Source organism: Cnephaeus nilssonii, assembly GCF_951640355.1.
Source record: "Cnephaeus nilssonii genome assembly, chromosome: 8".
In the NCBI taxonomy this organism is placed as follows: Eukaryota; Metazoa; Chordata; class Mammalia; order Chiroptera; family Vespertilionidae; genus Cnephaeus; species Cnephaeus nilssonii.
This window is the reverse complement of record NC_137079.1, coordinates 86,001,617-86,022,574: the sequence shown is the minus strand read 5'-3', so window position 1 is coordinate 86,022,574 and position 20,958 is coordinate 86,001,617. Positions and strand designations below refer to the sequence as shown.

The 20,958-nt window shown below is 38.8% G+C and overlaps 1 protein-coding gene across 1 annotated transcript in view; it reads right to left on the bottom strand.

Moving 5' to 3' along the window:
- Positions 1-20,958, bottom strand: part of COG3 (component of oligomeric golgi complex 3) — an 80,784-nt gene that overhangs the window by 22,788 nt on the left and 37,038 nt on the right. The window contains exons 12-17 of the mRNA XM_079779609.1: positions 20,016-20,155; positions 18,102-18,262; positions 15,436-15,541; positions 12,210-12,334; positions 8,347-8,436; positions 1,172-1,292 (exon numbers count right to left, since the gene is read on the bottom strand). Coding sequence (XP_079635735.1) covers positions 1,172-1,292; positions 8,347-8,436; positions 12,210-12,334; positions 15,436-15,541; positions 18,102-18,262; positions 20,016-20,155 — 743 coding nt within the window. The remainder of the gene's footprint in view (positions 1-1,171; positions 1,293-8,346; positions 8,437-12,209; positions 12,335-15,435; positions 15,542-18,101; positions 18,263-20,015; positions 20,156-20,958) is intronic.

The following is a 20,958-nucleotide window of genomic DNA, read 5'->3' as shown; positions in this document are numbered from 1 at the left end:
TGAATAACACACAAGTTTACTATCCAAATTCCAACAGAACCAAAGAGCATTCTTTGTGGTGGAAAGAAGACCGCATTAAGAAAAAGAACAAACTGTTTTAATATGATTCATGATAAGACCACATTGGTTCTCAGGTGAGTTAAATAAAGTCTACTAATTTATAGACAGTCATTAGGGAACGTCCTACTACGACCCTTGGAAATCCTATATTTGGAGTTCCACTGAACCACAGAATACAGAAAATAATCTGAGTGGCTGAATTTTCTCAATTCCCCCAAGACATAAGAGAGAAGTTCATCATTACATAAATGTATGGCTTAAGTCATTAGAGTTGAATTCTCTTGAAAATGATTAAGAAAGGTAACGTTGAGATAATTTTGTAAGTAATTAAGAAAAATGAAGGATATGTGTGGTATACTCTTCACTGCTTAAGATCAACATCTTAGAAAATAACTACTTTGGTCTTTTAGAAATCATCACTTATTAATTCAGAGACAAATGACTAGGATAGATGAGGCATCTTTCCCAAGATGATCCTATATTACCAACTCAAAGACCCTATCTACATTACTTAACAACCAACCGATTTAATAACACCACTCACATTAAACGCCTTATATTTTCATTCTTAATGATCTTAATTGATTTGATAACCTGGTAAAGGTATGATATGTTGATTATGCTCTTTTTACCTGGCATAGGAAAGCTAAGACACCTATTCAAGATCACGCAAGAGCCAGGAAATGATGAGCCAGGAACAGAACCCGACTTTTTCAGACTCAGATAAACATTCTTCCCTTTTACCCAGCTGCTTTCTGAATTTTAATGGACTGACAAACTCAATGTTTAAAGCCATTCCAATTAGCTGACACTGTAGGTAGCTGTTATACAGATCTTCCATTTCTTAACTGGTTATGGTAGTAAGTGGCAGAGTCTAAGAGAGGTAATGATATAATACAAATTGAAATGCTCAGATATAGTTCCCTTCATAAAGGAAATACAGCAAGTTAGATGTAATCAGGATGCTAAGTTTAGTATAAACAAGTGACATGCTTAGCAAGCACAGCATGCAAAAAAATTGCAGATGAACATAAAATAAACCTATAACCTGTGCTGATACATTTGGACAGTTTGAACACACCCAACTGTGCCAGCCAGGACAATAAAGTACCTCTAGTTTTCTTGAGGTCCAGGGAAATTTCCTTAATGGTGAATTCAGTGTGAAATGGAGCAATTTGTTCACGAAGAATCAAAAGATGCTTTATTAAAAAAAGTTGTCCATCAATCTGAGTCTAAATGATAAGACAGAAAATGGATATTATCACAGATTAAATAAAAATATCAACATATAAAATACATGTTATTAATTAATATTAACCTAAGTTTATGGGCCCTAACCTAACTTTTTACTCTTAACATAACTTTATGGCACCAACACTCCTTTGTTGTGCAATGAATTCTCCCCATATTATCCAGATTAGAATTATCTGGAAAAATCTCGCTGCAAACTGTTACTAACACTGTTACCAGCTCTACTTAGCATATTCTAGAAAGTAAATCTGACAGAAGGTTGTAAAGCAACACAGAAAGAGAAGTCAAACCTATTTTAACTTGGTGCAAAAGCAAAAGAGAACACGCAGCCTAACAGCACAGAGCAGGAAGTAAAATAAAAGTTCTAAGTGTGAGCACAATTCTGTCCTCTTGTGCCTTTCTAGCTTCTCTTCAGTAACACGGCTTTCACTATTTGGTCAAAGTGGTTTCAAAATCCAGAACATCAGAAATAATCATATTTATACAAAAGTGCAAAAGGAGCTGAAACCGGTTTGGCTCAGTGGATAGAGCGTCGGTCTGTGGACTGAAAGGTCCCAGGTTCGATTCCGGTCAAGGGCATGTACATTGGTTGCGGGCACATCCCCAGTAGGGGGTGTGCAGGAGGCAGCTGGTCGATGTTTCTCTCTCATCGGTGTTTCTAGCTCTCTATCCCTCTCCCTTCCTCTCTGTAAAAAATCAATAAAAAATATTTTTTAAAAAAGTACAAAAGGAGCCTCCAAAGTACAATGATTTGGGCTTGCCATTTTAGATTATCCTGCCAGATATCCAACAGAGCACTGGCTACCTATACCCCTGAAAGTCTCTGCATCTCCTTTTTCCTCTCAGGACCCATCCACAAGAGTCTGTGATTCACCCTGAGTTCTCAAAGCTCTGACCCAAAGAGTGAATAATCATAGCTCTCACTTCAGAAAAGAGTCACTATAAACAAGAGCAAGGCTGGTTGTTCCTCCTCAAAATAGAACCCTACTTTGAAAATATTTCAATGAAATTATACTACACTAGAGGCCCGGAGCACGAAATTCGTGCACTGGGGGGAGGGGTTCCGGAGCACTCAGGGATGTCTGACTGATGACTTAGCGAGGCCACGGAGGCAGGAGAGGCTCCCACCACCACTGCTGCGCTTGCCAGCCGTGAGCCCAGATTCTGCCATCAGGAGGCAGCTCCTGTGTTGAGCGTGTGCCCCCTGGTGGTCAGTGCGCATCATAGCGACCAGTCATTCTGCCGTTCGGTTGATTTGCGTATTAGCCTTTTATTATATAGGATAGGGAAAAAATAAAGGGGTTGTGAAACAAAGTGACTCCTTTCTGGCCTCTCCCCACCTTCTAAGCACACACATAAGTATGACATATGGAAACTACCTTTGCACTTGGAACAGAGCATTAGATAAGTGGGGAATGCTGCACATTTTGAATACTTGCTCTCCTTTTAAAAGAACTAGCAACTCCAGCCCTGGCTAGGTGGCTCAGTTAGTTGGAGCGTTGTCACGTACACCAAAAAAAGGTTGCAGGTTCAATTCCGGTCAGGGCTCATACCTAGGTTGTGGGTTCAATCCCCAGTGGGGGCAAGTTCGGGAAGGCAAGCGATTGATGTTTCTCTCTCATGTCGAAATTTTTTTTTTTCTCTCTCTCTCTCCCTTCCTCCCTCTGAAATCAATAAACATATCCTTGGGTGAAGATTTAAAAATAATAATAAAAATAAAATAAAAAAGAACTAGCAACTCCAATGGACAAAATAGTATAATATAGATTCAATTTACTTTACTAAATCTGTTGTGATCCAGAACAGTATCATTTTAGTTTAATGATATAGTGGGTGCTCAATTTAAGTGTACAAGAACAATTTCTTGCCTTAAAAAACTCTCTAAGACATTTAAGTGATCATTTTCACTGATCACTTTTTAAAAAGTTGAGGAGGAATTGGGATCTGGTTCTCTAGCATATTTGTCAGTTTGGTTCAAATAAACTCTTATAAAAATGTTGTACAGATTTAGATGTTTTCTTTTCATCAACATTTACTCGGCACCGTCAGCAGGACTCCAAAGGAGCCCACCCAGGAGCACCTGCAGGTCTGGACCTGGTGCTGGGTACAAGCAAGGCCCACTGTGCACCACCAGCTCCCCGCTTTGATCGGGTGAACTTGGGTGACTTTCTCTCAGAATTCTGGGCCTCCTTGCTTCAAGTAGCAGGCCATGACTTTATCTGAGCTGTCCTTAGAAAACCCTCAAGGTGGTAAGGGTTGAGATAACTCAAGGAAAGGGGGGAAATGGGGTACCGCTTTTAATCTCAGCTTTTTAATTGGATTGCTTACTGAGAATGTGAACAAAATCTTCCCTGGTTAAATGAGAGACTGAAATCTCTTTAGCTCCAAAAGAGAAAGGACACTTGCTTCCCCAACCCAAATAGCCAGTGGGGTGATAACAGTTGTTCAGACCCCGAAACCAGAGTGCGGAGATGGGCGCCGGGAGTGGCCCAGTGCAGTAGTGCAGTTGGCCCCAGAGAAGCCTGGGAAGAAGGGCAGGGGTCCTGCAATGAGTTCACCCCGAGAAAAGGGACAGAGAAGGGCCTGTGCCCTGGAAAGAGTCGTGTTTCTCGCAGCATCTGTTAACCTCTCTCTGGCCCTTGCTTGGGTATTCTTAGGTGACTAATAAACTTGGTGGGGTTGCCCGAGAAAAATTTCCTCTAAGGTGTAAAGCAGTCCCTACAGGGATATTCCCTGCATTTGCCTCGTGCACATAAGGGCTAGTTCTTCATAGATGTTTGTTCAGACTTTACAGATCTCAAAATTAACAGAGGAGCCCTGGCTGGGTGGGTCAGTTGGTTGGAGCATCATCCTGCACACCAAAAGGTTACAGGTTCGATTCCCAGTCAGGGCACATACCTGGGTTGCAGGTTCGATCCCCAGTAAGAACGCATACAGGAGGCAACTGATTGGTGTTTCTCTCTCTCTATCTCTCTTTCTCTCTCTCCCTCCCTCCCTCCTTATATTTCTAAAATCAATAAAAACATATCCTCAGGTGAAGATAAAAAATTTTTTTAAAGCCCAGCCGGTATGGCTCAGTGGTTGAGGGTCAACCCATGAACCAAGAGGTCACTGGTTCGATTCCGACTCAGGGCATATGCCCGGGTTGCAGGCTCAATCCCCAGTAGGAGGTACGCAGGATGCAGCTAATCGATGTTTCTCTCCCATCAATGTTTCTATCTCCATCCTTCACCTTTCCTCTCTCTCTAAAAATCAATAAAAACATATTTTTGAAAAAAGAAAAAAAAACAGCCCTGGCCAGTGTTGCTAAGTGGTTAGAGCATCGGCCCAAGTGTCATAGGTTCCATTCCCAGTCAAGCTGGGTTGCAGGCTCAATCTGTTTAGGAGGCAACCAATCGATGTGGCAATGCATGAATGTCTCTCTGTCCCCACCTCCCTCCCACTCTCTCTAAGAATCAATGGAAAAATCTCCTCGGGTGAGGATTAACAAAAACAAAACTAACAAACAAACAAAACACAACAGAAAATTAACAGGAGAAATCATGCCTCTGAGGCCAACAAGTCCCACAACAGTCAGCCTCCTGTTAATACTAAGACAGCCAAGATGAGGATCCTCTGATACTTCTAATCCTTGCACTCACTATTAGAAAAAGCCGGCTATGAAACTAGGCAGAAAGAATGGAAAGCACATTTAATTGGTCTCTCAAAGCTTCAAAAAGAGGATTTACATAAATGAATCAACCTATGATGTCATTTAGGTGTCAATCCATTCCTTTGAAATATTAAAATGCGTGTGCTATTTTAAAAGGGGACCCAGCCAGTGTGGCTCAGTGGTTGAGCATCGACCCATGAACCAAGAGGTTGCTGGTTCGATTTCCCGTCAGGGCACATGCCAGTTGGAGGCTCAATCCCCATGGGGGCCGTGCAGGAGGCAGCTAATAGATGTTGATATTTCTTTCTCATCAATGTTTCTATCTCTCTCTCCCTCTCCCTTTCTCTCTAAGTCAATAAAAACATTTTTTAAAAGGGGGGGAAAGGTCATTTGGAACTTGACTTGTCAAGGACAGATAGAAATGATAAGTTTCTCCAAAACAAAACTTGGATCCAACTGTTCTCTGTCTGTGTCTGTCTATGTATGTCTATATATGTAGTAAATGTGAAATAATTTTCTACCTCCAGATGGTATTGTTAAAATCGACTTAAAAGCAAGTGCTTGTAGGGATTGGGTATTCTAAAATTCTCAGAAATACAGAAAATAATTCAAATGCTTTTCAAGTTCACATATCTAAAATTAATCCTTAGTAAATAAAAGCTAGTTTAAGTTTGTTGGTTTAAGTAAAACAGACATATCTTTATTTTACCTGGGCTTTACAAAACTAAGTCCATGTTAATAACTGACATTGATATCTATGAAATATGTTTCTAGAGGTTATAAAATGTCCTCATAAAAAAAGAATGCAAATTGCTTACTTCTTAGTTTTCATTAGAAATTGAGGTTTTAAGGGTTAAAATCTCAATATACATAGGAATAACTTTGCAGTGTACCAGAAGGACCCCTGGAACACCTCAAAGGATTTGCTTTTTATGTTAAATTGTATGAGAAACATTGTAAAATAACTGATGAAAAACTTCTAGGGTATATTATATGGGTAAACAATGACTGTAAATTAAATACTAGTCGAGGCTACAGGAAACCCACAAGAGCTGGTTGGTTCTTTTCCCAGCTCCCTGGCAAACCCCATTATTTGTTTTTTATAATCCTTTATGCATCATTGTGCATTTAAGCTGAACTCAAATGAAGGAACCTATGAGCTGACACTATTGAAAGGAGACATCTTACGCTATTGCCAAGGTTTGATAGAGTCACTTAAAGAAAATGCCAAGTTGATAATGGCTTCCTTTCACAGTGAGCTCCCAGGAGACAAAGATTTAGATATTGTTTTTTACAAAGAACATCAAATAAAAGACACTCTCCAATCTCGCTGGAAGAGAATTTATCAGGAACATAACCACAAATGGACAGCTACCCATCTCTGACACTCGCCTCCACCTACAATGGACATCAAAGACTCCTCAAGGATGAGAATTGCTAACAGCAGAGATAGACAGCTATCCCAAGACATCAACAAGACCTGTACACCTACTGATTGATATTGAACTCAGGATCCATTTTGCTTCATTGTCTTTACTTGTATGCTAATGATATTAGTCATAATAACAGTTACTGGTATACTTGCCCTAGCTGGTTTGGCTCAGTGGATAGAGTGTTGGCCTGTGGACCAAAGGGTCCCAGGTTCAATTCTGGATGCATAAAAGAAACTGCAAAACTGTTATTTTTCAGAGCATTTGAGAACTTACTCCCTAACATATATCATCTATTTGGCTCAAATAAACTCATTTTTTAAAAAGCTGAAAGGCAAAAGTATACAAACTCAGCCATGAAAATAAATTAGCTAATGCTTACCAAACTGAGGGCTCCCTCATACATACTTACACTCCTTATAATATGTAGAAAACAGAATGAGATATTACTGGCAATGAGGGCAAAGACTGACTAATCAAAAGGCTCTTAGCCTCCCTTAAAAAAAGAGGTACAAAAGGACATAAGCATATGAACTTTTTTAAAATTAGGACTTTTTTTCCTCCTGATCCAATAAATGCATGCTCATTGTAGAAAATTTGAAAAGTTAAATGAAAGTGTAGGGGAAAGGAGGAAAAATTCAGTCACTCAAAAGCTTTCAATGTTACATTTTTCTAATGTATGTTTTCATTACATACTTATGTATATTTCACCTATTATAAAAAATATGGCCCTGGCCAGTGTTGCTAAGTGGTTCGAGTGTTGGTCAGCATACCGAAGGGTCACAGGTTCAATTCCCGGTCAAGGGCACATCCCTGGGTTGCAGGGTTGCAGGTTTAATCCCCGGCCGTGGTTGGGGTATGTGCAGGAGGCAACCAATCAATGTGTCTCTCTCACATCGATGTTCCTCTCTTTCTCTCTCTCTCCCTCCTTCTCCCCCTGTCCCTGCCACTCTCTCTAAAATCAATGGGAAAATATCCTCTGGTGAGGATTAACAAAATCAGACTTGGAAATACTTTTAAAAACTTAAACCTGCCTGTCTATAACTTAACTTTCCATCCTCTTGTAGTGCCCGTATCAACATGTCATTTCCTTCTCCATTCCACAAATGGGAGAACATAGTGGTCACAAACAAAGGCAGAACTTTCCTAGCAACTGGGTCCCAATCTCTTTTGTGAGAAGATACTTTTTTAAGTTTGTCTAAAGCCTTGAAGTTAGAAATCAAGTTTATAAATCTGGAAGACCAGAAAGGTTAACAAGGTTTGAACACTCCAAGCAGCAAAGAAATCTTAGCTGGAAACAGCCCCACGGCTCCCTCCCTGTAGGCAGCGGTATTTTAAGTGAAGAGTTAGCAGAGCAACACTTCCAACCATGCTGTACTTCTGGGGAAAATCTCAGGGGCCGTGGAAGAAGCACATGGCAGCCGTTTTCGGCCCCAGATCCCTTACTGATTAAAACTATAAGCCACAAAGTCATGGCAATGAATTCTATCAAATAGCTCATGAGCCACAAAAGCCTGTCTTCCAAACTAACTGGCTGATTTCCTCCAAGTGAGGCCATTTAAACTATTTAAAACACCAGTGTCAAATAAAACATCATTGTAGGTATTATTATACTAGTCATTTGCTATGTTTCCTTGAAAACCCTGATTTGGTTTTCTAAGGAAAACAGCAATCCGGCACCTCCCCAGTTGCTAAGGCTATAACAAGAAACTTTTATACTACAGAATTTATAACCTAATTATTATTTTTGGTGCTTTAGCAAACTTAGAGTTCTCTTACACAGTATCATCTTTATTTAGCACTACAATGAAATACTAGCTTCTCTCAAAATTAAGTCATCAATCAAAGAAATCCTCCGGCCAAAATGCCTTTAAATGTATGTGCCTATACATACATGCTGAATTCACCAATATTATTATAGGGAACAAGGTTTCACCTAACACTTCATCAAACCTTGTTTTTGCTGATAGATTCTGATGCTCCAAGTAACGACTGAATGCAGGCAGACAAGGCTTCCTGTGATAATCCTTGGAACACTGCCCTCTGGTGAAATAAAAGAGAAACATCACCCTGTAGCACCTCACAAACAACAAAAAAATCATAGGTTGAGTAGAGGGAGGGATTGGAATCATTTATATTACTGGCAACATTCCTCCTGGAATTTCCTATTCCCATGCAACCTTTCTAGACCAACACAAAGTTTCGTAATTTGCATTTCTCAAAACACTCATGTGACCCTTTACTGGTATTTCCTGAGCACCTATTCCATGCCAAACTTTGTGCTGTTGCTAGAAGTACAATCAGTGGTGGGGAGACAAGGCTGACGTGGTTCTGACCTCATAGAGCTCTCACTCCAATATGATCTCATGTTGCAGGCGGTTTTTATAAACATATAAAGCCAAGCCGGCCGGCGTGGTTCAGTGGTTGACTGTCAACCTGTGAACCAGGAGGTCACGGTTCGATTCCCGGTCAGGGCGCATGCCTGGGTTGCAGGCTTGATCCCCAATGGGGGGCATGCAGGAGGCAGCCAATCAATGATTCTCTCTCATCATTGAAGTTTCCATCTCTCTCTCCCTCTCTGAAATCAATAAAATATAAATTTTTAAAAAACATATAAATTCAATTTTAAAACAAACCCTCAGTAAATCTACTTCTAAAAATTTATCCCAAGTAATTAATGAGTAGTGTATTTTAAGAGTCATGTATGTGGCTCTTTATCACAGTATTATTTAAAAGAAAAAAAAGCTGAAATAACTTAAATGTTCAATAATGAAGGGGCTGACAAATAAAATACAAGTAAATCTAAATTATAGAACACTGTGCATGAAATCAAAAAATGCTAGCCCTGGCCGGTTTGGCTCAGTGGATAGAGCGTCAGCCTGCAGACTGAAGGGTCCCGGGTTCGATTCCGGTCAAGGGTATGTACCTTGTTGTGGGCACATCCCCAGTGGGGGGGGGGGGGGTGTGCAGGAGGCAGCTGATTGATGTTTCTCTCTCATCAATGTTTCTAACTCTTTCTCCCTCTCCCTTCCTCTCTGTAAAAAATCAATAAAATATATTTTTTAAAAGAAATTTAAAAAAAAGAAATCAAAAAATGCTAAAGGAAGTCATGTAATCTTATAAAATATAATTAAGTTTTAAAAATCAGGTTACAAAATAGTTGGTTAAATATGATTCCTTTTTTTTAATCTTTATTGTTGAAAGTATTACATATGCCCCTTTCTTTCCCCCAGTTCCCCCCTCCGGCCTGCCCTCCCCCCGCCCCAGACCCTCACCGCCCTGTTGTCTGTGTCCTCGGGCCATGCATATATGCACCCAGCCACCACCATTAACTTATGATTCTAAAATTAATTCTGTCATTTCTCTATCTTCCCAGAGGTGTGGCATGTGGTCTGGGCAGGGACTCCTGTCAGTCCCCTTGCTTCCCTCCCTGCATCCATTCCACCCAAGATGGACTAAGATAGGGGAGGATGAGGAAAGTATTTTTTAGGCCACCGTCCTGGGCCCTGGTCTCCTTCTTTATGCTACGGTCTTTTTGGTCCCTCTCTTTCCTTTCCATGTTACTGTGGTAAGAAGAGATCAGGGCTCCCTTTGCTAGGTCACTGGCCCTACTTTAAGGAAGACTGAAGACCCTCTCTTTCCCCTGCTCAGCCTTCATGGGGTTTTCACTGGATTTGTCTTCCCTCGTCTTTGATGGGTAAGACCGAGAGGGATAAGACTGAATGTAAGCTAGGTGAAAAAATAATAGGCAGGCCTAGGGCATAACATAAATGCAGGCACAGTGGCATCCCCGGGCCTACTGTTTGGCTAAAATCCCTGTTAAGGACTTAAGAGGCTTCACTAGGGCCTGTGATGACAATGGGTTCTATGTGGAATATGCCCCCTGCACATTTCCCTTGGGATCCTGGCTCCACTGTAGGAAGTTTCTGCATCCCAGCATAATACCACCATTCAATACACCTACTGGGGAACCTGGGGAAAAGTAATGCCAGTGTCCAAACCTCCCTCTGGAAGAGACCTCATCAGCTGGGCAAAAAGGCTGAGACATCTAACTCTGTACTCCATAGAGGAGACCTGGCCTCACCTCTAAAAGTCCCAAAACTGGGCAAAAGGCACTTCGTGATTGAATTTCAAAATCTCTATTGAGTAGTGTGCACTATACTGAGCCAATGAAACAACTACGCAACTTTGTCAGGCCTACGCTGAGGTGGAGCATCTTCACAGTGAGAGGGATGCACATACCCCTTTGACCATACTCTTAAGAAATAGTGGCATCTGAACAATTACATGACTTGTATTTAGTAACTTCTCTATATGTATATATGCTATTTGGGTTATAACAAATTAATTTTTTAAAAATGAATTAAAACCACTGAATTTTGACCTGGTTGGTATGACTAAGTTGGTCCTATCCACCAAGAGGTGGTGGGTTCGATTCCCGGTCAGGGCACATACCCAGATTGCGGGTTCAATCCCTAGTCTGGATACGTGGGAGGCAACCAATCGATGTTCCTCTCTCACATCGATATCTCTCTCTCCTTCTCCCACTCTCTAAAATCAATAAAAATTAAAAATAAAACACTGAATTTTACAAACTATTTTGGTTCAGCAACAAACACTAGCCATAAACAACTGTAGACAAATCTGATCTTTCAGGGACTGATAATCAGAAACTGAAATGCTTAAAATAACTGTTACCTGAAATCAATGCACAGTATAAATTGGTGCTAAAAAAAAAAAAAAAAAAAAAGTAGGGGAGAGGAGGTACTGCTAATTTCAGCAAATAACTAAAATCAGTCCATGATTAGAAAAACATGTAGTCTTAACACTACTTGTTAAGGAAGGTGATTTAAACTGAGTGCAAAACTAAATTAAAGTAGTTGCATTTAATACCTAATCTAAATACTAAATGTATATTATACCTATGTAACATTGTACATATCACTTAATTGTCTACATCTCTTTTCCTTCATCTACAAACTAAGACAAATGAATTAAGTTTTAGTTCTGAATTTATTTCTCACCCTCTTTATAGCTCTATAGCCCTTCTCCTCAGAAAGACACAAATATAAGTATACACAATTTTACCCACAACATCAAAGTGTTCACAGACTGCCCAGAGCCCAATAGTGGAGTCTAAGGGTCTACAGAATGCTCAGGTTAAGAATTTTTAAATTAGACTGATCTTAAATTTTACCTAAAAACTGTATGATTCTAACCTAAATACCAAACAAAATACTGTATCAAGATCTTAAAATAACCTTTAAAAATATTTCTAATGAGCCCAGCTGGCATGGCTCAGTGGTCGAGTGCCGACCTATGAACCACAAGGTTCAATTCCCAGTCAGGGCACATGCCTGCATCCTCAGTGTGGGGTGTGCGGGAGGCAGTTGATCCATGATTCTCTCTCATCATTGATGTTTCTGTCTCTCTCGCTCCCCCCCTCCCTACCTCTCTGAAATCAATAAAAATATATTTTTAAAAAATATTTCTAGCCCTAGCCAGTTTGGCTCAGTGGACAGAGTATCGGCCTGCGGAGCAAACAGTCCCAGGTTCAGTTCCAGTCAAGGGCACATACTTTGGTTGCAGGCTCCTCCCTGGCCCAGGCCCAGGTCAGGGCTTGTGCAGGAGGCAACCAATCAATGTGTTTCTCTCACATCGATGTTTCTCTCTGTCTTTCCCTCTCTCTTCCACTCTCCCTAAAAATCAATGAAAAAATATCCTCGGTGAGGATTAACCAAAAAATAATAATATATACAGATATATGTATGAAAACAATTTACAGTACAGATAAGGATAAAGCAATTTACACGTACATCTATGCATCTGTACAATTTAGAGAGACAGACAAGAGTTCGTCGAACTGTAGGATACCACATTCCATGAAGATCTGCTGGAGAAATTGTGGTCTGTGGTCTAGGATTGAGAGATTCTGTTGAACCTAAAAACCCAAATGGAAAAGAAATCGCATTTCACTCACATGTAGATTTGTCTTATTTACACAGCAACTATAAACTGTTCTCATTAGCTACCATTAACTAGAGGCATCCACTTTCTCTAACCTCACCTTCAATCAAGAATGCCATAAGAAACCTAAAACAGTGACAGGTGCGATTTATCACAGTATGTATATACTAGTACTAGAGGCCCGGTTCATGGATTTGTACACCAGTAAGGTCCCTTGGCCTGGCCTTCAGGGATTGGGCCAAAACCAGCCGGGTGCATGGATTCATCCAGGGCATGTCTGGCCCATCTAGCCCAGTCCCAATGGGGCCAATCGGGGCCAGGGAGGGGCCACGGGAGGGCTCCAGGACATGTCTGGCCTGTCTCACCCAGTCCCAATTGGCTGGACCCCAGCAGCAAGCTAACCTACCAGTCAGAGCGTCTGCCCCCTGGTGGTCGGTGCGTGTCACAGTGACTGGTTGAACGAATGGTCAGACCCTTAGCATATTAGGCTTTTATTATATAGGATGTATGTATTCACGTGTGCTCTCACATACTCAACCTAATTGCTTTTCCCAAACTGTGATCAATAATCTTTATGGAGTAAGTGAACAGTATACACATTTACAGAATACCATGCAGCCATTAAAAAGGAGGTAGATCTATATAGTCACATGGAAGCAAGTGGGAATCCATGGAGGTCAGGGAGTGACAAGCAAACAAAGCAATGTTAAACAGGAATATTAGTCAAAGCTGGTTTGTCCAACAGCTTGCCTTCCATGTTTTAAGCAGTATCATTTATAGACCTTCCCAACTCCAAAGATCTTCACTTCCATCCCTCACCACCTACCATGCAGAGAGATTTTCTTGACTTTGTTTCAAAATTACTTTCTACAGACTTTCTTATTATACTCCAAAATACCTCACCTCTTAATTGTTAAATCTTAGAATCCTACTCTCTGACCACAACGTGTTCGTGATTTTCTATTTCTCACCTGTTTACTCAAAATATACTGTCGACTCCTCCTCCTCTGGCTTCAATCACACCCTAGACTCTTGCCTGCTTCTGACCTCTCTGGCTACTCTTTGTCAGTGAACCCATAACATTCCTCTACCTCCATTCGCTCCTTAATGTCAGCATCTGCTGAGACACTCTCCCCAGATCTGCTATTATTACTCTCTGTCTCGGGGTGATCAACTACCTCAATCTTTATCTCTAAACCAGTCACCCTCTTTATAGCTCTAGAGTAGCCTTTCCAACAGAAATATAATGTGAGCCATAAATGTGACATTAAAATGCTACATTAAAAAAAGTAAAAAGAAATAAATGCAATTAATTTTAATACATTTTACTTAATCCAATATATCTAAAATATAATCATTGTAACATGTAATCAATGTAGAAATTACTAATAATATATTTTCCATTCTTTATTTTATACAAGTCTTTGAAATCTGGTGTGTATTTTACGTACTTGTGCACATTCAGACTAGCTATATTTCACATATTCAATGCCAGGTGGCTAACATACTGGACAACAGTCCTAGATCCATATAGCACAGATGCTCTGTGTTATTCCATATGGACCTTACTCAATCATCTTCAGGCCCACACCTAGAGTGTCATCAAATTCTCTTGATTCAAACCTCAACAATATCTTTTATCTATACACTTCTCTTCATCCCCCTGTCACACCCTGGTTCAAACCACCTTTCTTTCAAAAGAAACAACCTCCTAACCAGTCTCTACAGTTCTGCCAACAATACCTTATTATAAAGCCAGGTATCAGTTAAAGAATAGGCTTCTTGGGGGAAAGGGAAAACACACAAGGCCAGGGTTGGTAAGACAAAAATGTATTCTAGTCTCCAATAACTCTTGAAGAGATTTACTAGGATTAAGGTGAATACTAGGACTAAGATATATACTAGCACCAAGAGAGGTACACTAGGATGTGCCATAGACTCTATTTCAGAGGACAAAATTCCAACCCGTGGGTCTCTCTTCCTAGCAAGCATAATAAAATAGTTTGGGGCAGAGGTCGCCAACCGGTGGTCCATGGACCACTGGTGGTCCGTGAGGCCCGAAAGGTTGGCGACCACTGGTTTGGGGAATACCCAGGCTGCTCAGCAATCTGGGTATGGAGTTGACTCAGAATACTTAACACACTGTGGACCAGTGGTTTTATTGCTAGCTTTACCCAGTGGCCAGATAAGTTTCTATTGAACGAGTACAAAAAACATTTTACATAAATGTTAAAGGCATGCTTTAAAATTAAATACCCATTGCATTTTGAAGTTATTTATTACATGTTCTTACAAGCTAATTATCTTCTAAAGTAGGATACTTTCTAAAACACTGTGTAATATGAAATGAGAATTCTCATGATCCATCTGCAATGTGTTCATAATGCCCTAAACCTGGGGATTTGGGAGGCTTGGGCTCTTTTAAGTCCATGAAGTTTCAGTGTCCCCCACTCACAGCCAGTACAATTGAGGGCTGAGCTTTAGTGTTACCTTTACATCTAGGGGTGGGGAGAAAGGATGCCTTACTTCCCGTCTAGCTTGTTGTCTAGGTAACTCATGAGTACCCAGAATTACTATTGGACAAGTGTGCTCCTTGCATAACCCGAGTCCAAGTTATCCCCTACATTTCCGTTAATTTCTTCTACCCCAGTCCCAGGCACTGACTTCCTAGAGCAGCCACAGTCTTCCAATCCCACATGCCACCCTCCATCCTATTCCATCTTAACCTTACTTCACCTGGCTTTCTCACACTCACCTTTATAAACACTACAGCTTTCAGACACCACACCTCTCACTGAACCAACCTTCCTGCACTCAAATTTCATCTCCCCTCATAATTTTTTTTCCCTTCATAATTCTGATGGCCCTTTTACATGGTCCAAGAGTGCCCTGTGCATACCTTTAGCATGTCACCACTGAATTACTGGTATGTCTGTGGGTTGTCAATCTCTCCCCACTAAAGAGGGGGCTCCACAAAAGCACAAGCTGTTTTTCATGCCTGGGATATGACAAGTCCTCAATCAAAGTTTTTCAAATGAATACATAAAAGTTGGAAGTTAAAGTATTACAACATACCAGATTTTGTCAGATTATTAGACTCTGTTTCTTCTAACCGAACATCTGAAAATGAAGCTTCTGAAAGTGCCTTCTTCTGTTCATCTTTTAAACTCTGTGCAATTTGCTACATAGAGAGATCAGAAGAAACATTAAAGTGTAGTTTTCAGCTGCTTGGCAATATGAACATAACTATTTCTATAAAGTAAAAAATACTAATAAATAAATGGGCTAATTAAGAGAACTATGCCAAAACAAAACTTGGAAAAAATTAAATTAGTATATAGAGTAGCTCTGTTCTCATAAGCGCATACATAGCCTTTTCTGAACCTCTAATTTCAGAACTACTACAAGATACCCAGTAAGAGCTCCAATATATAAGATTCATATAAGAAAGACAATTTTCAACTTTAAGTTCAGAAACAAAGTATTCAAATTTCAAATATCATAAAGAAAACAAGGGAGGGAGGGAGAAATGAGAGAGCACAGATCAGGCTGAGAAACAGACACAGTCCTCATCATATCCACTTTGTGGCCTTAAGAATCAAGGTTAACTCCTGCAAATGGACTGTCCATCTGCTCCCTGGAGTTACTATTAGCAATCCCCAGACACCAAAAGATAATTTCTATTACGAGCCTGCAGAATAATAAAAGCTGTTTCTATCTCTCCCTCTGCTTTCCTCTCTAAAATCAATAAAAATAAAAAATTTTAAAAAGATACCGGGACATGTTAAAAGGACAAAGGAAGCCAATCTAAAGGGGCTTCCACTCATCAAATTTGGGACAATTTTAAGCATAAAAAAGAATAATGATGGCAATGAATTATAACGCCTCTTTCTTAAAAATCCACTAGTGTACAGATGGGGAAGGAAAGGAAGAGACGGGGACAGAGAAATTGATTCTTTACAACAGAAGGCCAACTAATAAATGTAGAAGAAATGGCAGATATAAAAATCATCATTTGCCTGGCTAGTGTGGCTCAGTTGTTAAGCATCGACCTACGAACCAGGAGGTTATGGTTCCATTCCCAATCAGGGCAAATGCCTGGGTTGTGAGCTAGATCCCCAGTGGAGGGCGTGCAGGAGACAGCTGATCAATCTCTCATCATTAATGTTTCTATCTCTCTCTCCCTCTCCCTTCCTCTCTGGAATCAATAATAATATTTTTTAATCACCATTTACTACCCTCAACATAATAACTGGTTCAGGAAAAAATCATTAATAGTTGCAAACACTTTTGGGTGAAAAGATGTTGGGGAACTCACATAATTTCATAGTGGAGAGAGTTAACAATCACTACCTTAAACAATAGTATAACAACCTGACATTATGTGCCATTAATGCAATAAAGTCAGAAGTATACAACATCAACTATGCAGTATTCTTACAATAAATAAATAAATAAATAAATAAAATGGTGTTTAACCTTGACTCTAAACATGAGGAAAACAGGCAAAGCCAGAATGTGGTACATTCTCCAGTAAAACTGGCTTCCTCTCTTCAAAAATGTTAGCGTCATAGGGGAGGGGAAAAAAGGTAGGGCAAAGAGTCTGGGTTTGATTTAAAGAGACATAAAAACCAAATGCAACACAAAAACCTTGACTGGATGCCAAATTTTTTTAAGTTTTTGATCCAATTAGAAGGACAACTGGGGAAATGTGAATATGGACTGTACATAAATAATATTGTTGAATTCATGTTAATTTTCTTAGCTATAAAAACTGCATTGTGATTATGTGGAGAATGTTTTTATTCTTAGGAAAATAAGAACTGAAGTACTCAGGAGTGAAGTATCATGATGTCTATAACTTATTTTCAAATAGTTGAGCAATAAAACACACACACAAAAATTAAGTAAATGTGGCAAGACTTCAACAACTGGTGAATCTGAATAAATTCTAGATTCAACTGAATATTTAATGATATGAAGGAATTATAATATTTTAGATGTGATCATTGTATTATGGTTGTGTTGAAAATAAAAAAGTGCCCCTACATATAGTTACCTACTAAAGTATTTACTAATGAAATGATGTTTAGAATTTGCTCTAAAATAACTAATGGTGGGGAGGGGAAGCAAGAGAGGTCTAAGTGAAACAAGACTGGCCATGTTGAAGCTGGGGTAAAGATATGCAGGAGTTGATTATGTTATTCTACTTTTGCTTACATTTAAAAATTCCACTTAAGAAGTTCTAGGTTCTAATTCCAGTTTAGCACTAATATCCTAAGCATTATTTAAACTCTGTCTAGCACTCAAAGAAAGATTAGTGAGATAAATCTTAGTCTTCAAACCATAAATTGAATAGCAGTACTGTATAATTTTGAGGAGATAATCTCCAGGGTTCTGTGAGACAATGACATGGGGTTACTACATAACCATTAATTGTGGTGGCTCCTATGTTATCAACACACTTATAAAGAAAAAAGAAAAATCACAGGAAGCACTAATTCAAATTAAAAATTGAGAATGCATATTTCCTGGAAATGGGGAAAGAAGTGAATAGAATGTTTATCAAATACAACTTGAAAGAAAAATAACCTAACAAATTATTTGTTCAATTTTTTCACATTTTATTTCCTATGATTTTGTGGCAGGTTTATCTTGATTTTACATTTTAAGTGAGAATTAAAAAGAAAAATCCTGAAAATAGTGAAGGGGTAGGGATGAGATCAGTAAGGAGAACCCACCTCCATCATTACTAACTTATCAGGATATGCCAGATCTCCAGGAGCCGGCTTGTAGCCAATGATGTCTGTCTGAATGTAGATGTGGGTTCTGTAGACGAGCCGCTCTTGTACATCTTCCAACATCTGCTTTACTCCAGCTGCAAATGCCCCTAGTTGTTCAGCTGGTTTTAAAAAAAGTACAATCACCCATTCTTTCAGATTTAGAAAAATACTTTCTTTAAAAGCAAATATATTACTAAATTGTCTAGTAACAGTATGAACCACTTTTGCTTCATGGCCTGAGGTTGTACATATCTATTCTATTTCAGTGTGACTCAATGACCTTAAAAAATTTAATAAATGTCTTTCAATTTCCTCAAATTTACAATTGGGAAATAACTTTGCCCTTGCATCTTCTTCCTGGGACTCTGTGGAATTATTTCTATTATTAATATGTATGAATAATAAAATTTGACTTTTAAAGTGTTTTGTACTTTTTAAGTTATCTCATATAGCTTCAGACCAATCCTGCGAGATAGCTAAGCCAGCTTATTAATTGGGTTATCATCCCCATTTTATAAATAAATTGAGTCCCACAGATATTAAATGACTTGTTAATATTTTCACAAAAAATGATTAAAAATAAAATGAGATATGATTTTATATAGAATTTCTTCATTTCTAAGATGCCATCAATGTTAAAACACACCAGTAATTCAGTAACAGCTTCCCAACAGCTGGGGAGTTGAAGACACTACACAATCACATAAATTTTATTCACATTAATTTTTAAAATCATCTTTAATTCAGAAGCATTAAAACGTAAGAACATGCCCTCCTTAATTTCAAATGCATAAAAGAAACTGCAAAACTGTTATTCTCTGGAGTATTTGATCTTGCTCGCCAGCATATGTTATCAGTTTGGTTCAAATAAACTCATAAAAACGTTCAAAAAAAATGAGAACATGTATGTCTTTGAATAAAGTAAATGCAGTAGAATAAGAAACTTTGGAAGAGTAACAAACCTATAGTATCTCCTAAGGAAAGTCAAATAATTTCTGCCAGTAAAATGATTACTTGAAGGCTATTTTTTTAAAGGGACCTATGTATCATTAGGAAAATCATTTGACAAATCAAATATTGAGGAGTGTACCACATATATAAAACAAATCTGTTTTAGAGAATAGCTTTTTTTTATTTGTAATTTCAAAAAAGATGAATCATTATTATGTATGTATGCTGAAATAATTCCTGTTTTTTAATCAAGAGCATACAATATAGCCCTGACCGGTGCTGCACAGTGGTTAGAGCATCAGCCCTCGCACCGAAAGGTCGAGGGTTTAAAGATTCCTGGTCAGGGGCGGGGCAGGTTCCTGGGTTGCAGGTTTGATCCTTGGCCCTGGTATGGGTGAGTGCAAGAGGCAGCCAATCAATGTCTCTCTCAATGTCTCTCTCAATGTCTCTCTCAATGTCTCTCTCTCTCTCTCTCTCTCTCTCTCTCTCTCTCTCTCTCTCTCTCTCTCCTTTCTCCCCTCCCTCCCACTCTCTCAATGGGGGGGGCGGGGGGGGGAAGGGAGGACAGTATACAATATAGTCAATTACTTTATGTATTCTGGTAACTGTGTACTAGAAATGCCTAAACCAAAACTGATGGTCCGTTCTCTCTGGATTTCAGATGCCAGAAAGAAAAGTAACTATAATTATTTTATTACTAATTTTATTCAGATTTAAAATGCTCTCCCCATTCAATTTGTACATTTAGTCACAGAATAAGGTACATCTTAATTCAGAAAGAGACATGGCATCAGTCCAGGCTTCAAAATGTTAAATTTATATAGGTGGGAAGGTAGAGGGAGAAAGAATTAATCTTTTTCAAATTCACTGAGCCACAGATATAAAAGGCCTTGGAAATTATCACTTGTACTTATCATTTACCATTGTTCTGTACATGATCTTCCAGCACCTCATTTTTAAGAATCCCACAAAGTTCTGAAAGCGTCTCTAAGTGAATAACATGAATGATCAATGGCCTGAAGACATCATACAATGACACACACAGTTTCTCCAAAAGTTCACTAAAATAAAGAAATAAAACATGGTTTAGTAGCAATCTTTCCAGTTTAAAAGACATTTTTTATTATTTCCAGCCAATAAACATAGTAAAAAATCTACTAGGAAATAGTATGGGGAACATTATATAATGAAGATGAAAGGCTGAAAGTAATTCTGTAAAGTGATATTTTAAAAGCCAAGAATCAATAAACAATGAGCAATCAATTCAAATTAGCTGCCTCCAGCCAAATGTCAATTTATTACAACTTTTACTTATTTCAGTAATAACTTTGTGTATGTCCCTCCAAAAACAATAAAAAGTAATCAGTAGACTTAATTATCCTTTTATATTCTACATCACTGTGAATCAAATGGTAACATTTTCCCCAGGAAAGATATATTCAGAATTCTTGAATACTTGCAGATTCAGATAAACAAAACGCAAAGTACTCTGTACATACAAGTATTTTGACAAAAACATTTGAAAAGAAAAAACTATGTTGTCTACATTATTCATATTGTCAATAGTATTCTTCTATATGCAGTGTTTCATCAAAAGTGGTCAACCCAATCAAAACAGTATGATACACTTGTCTCTTCACCATTACAAGAATCACAGTCTTGGACTCTTTATAGCAGTCCAAGCTGCCAATAAGAAGAAACCAAAAGTTAATAATAGTGGATTGGAAAGACACTTCGGGGAAAATTTTTTAAAAAGGATATTAAATAGTGTCTGCATTTTTAAGTGTCTTTCATTAGTTAGAAACACAGAATTTTTTAACTAGAAGGATTTATTTACTTGGTGGAGATAAAGGGATCCCAAGAC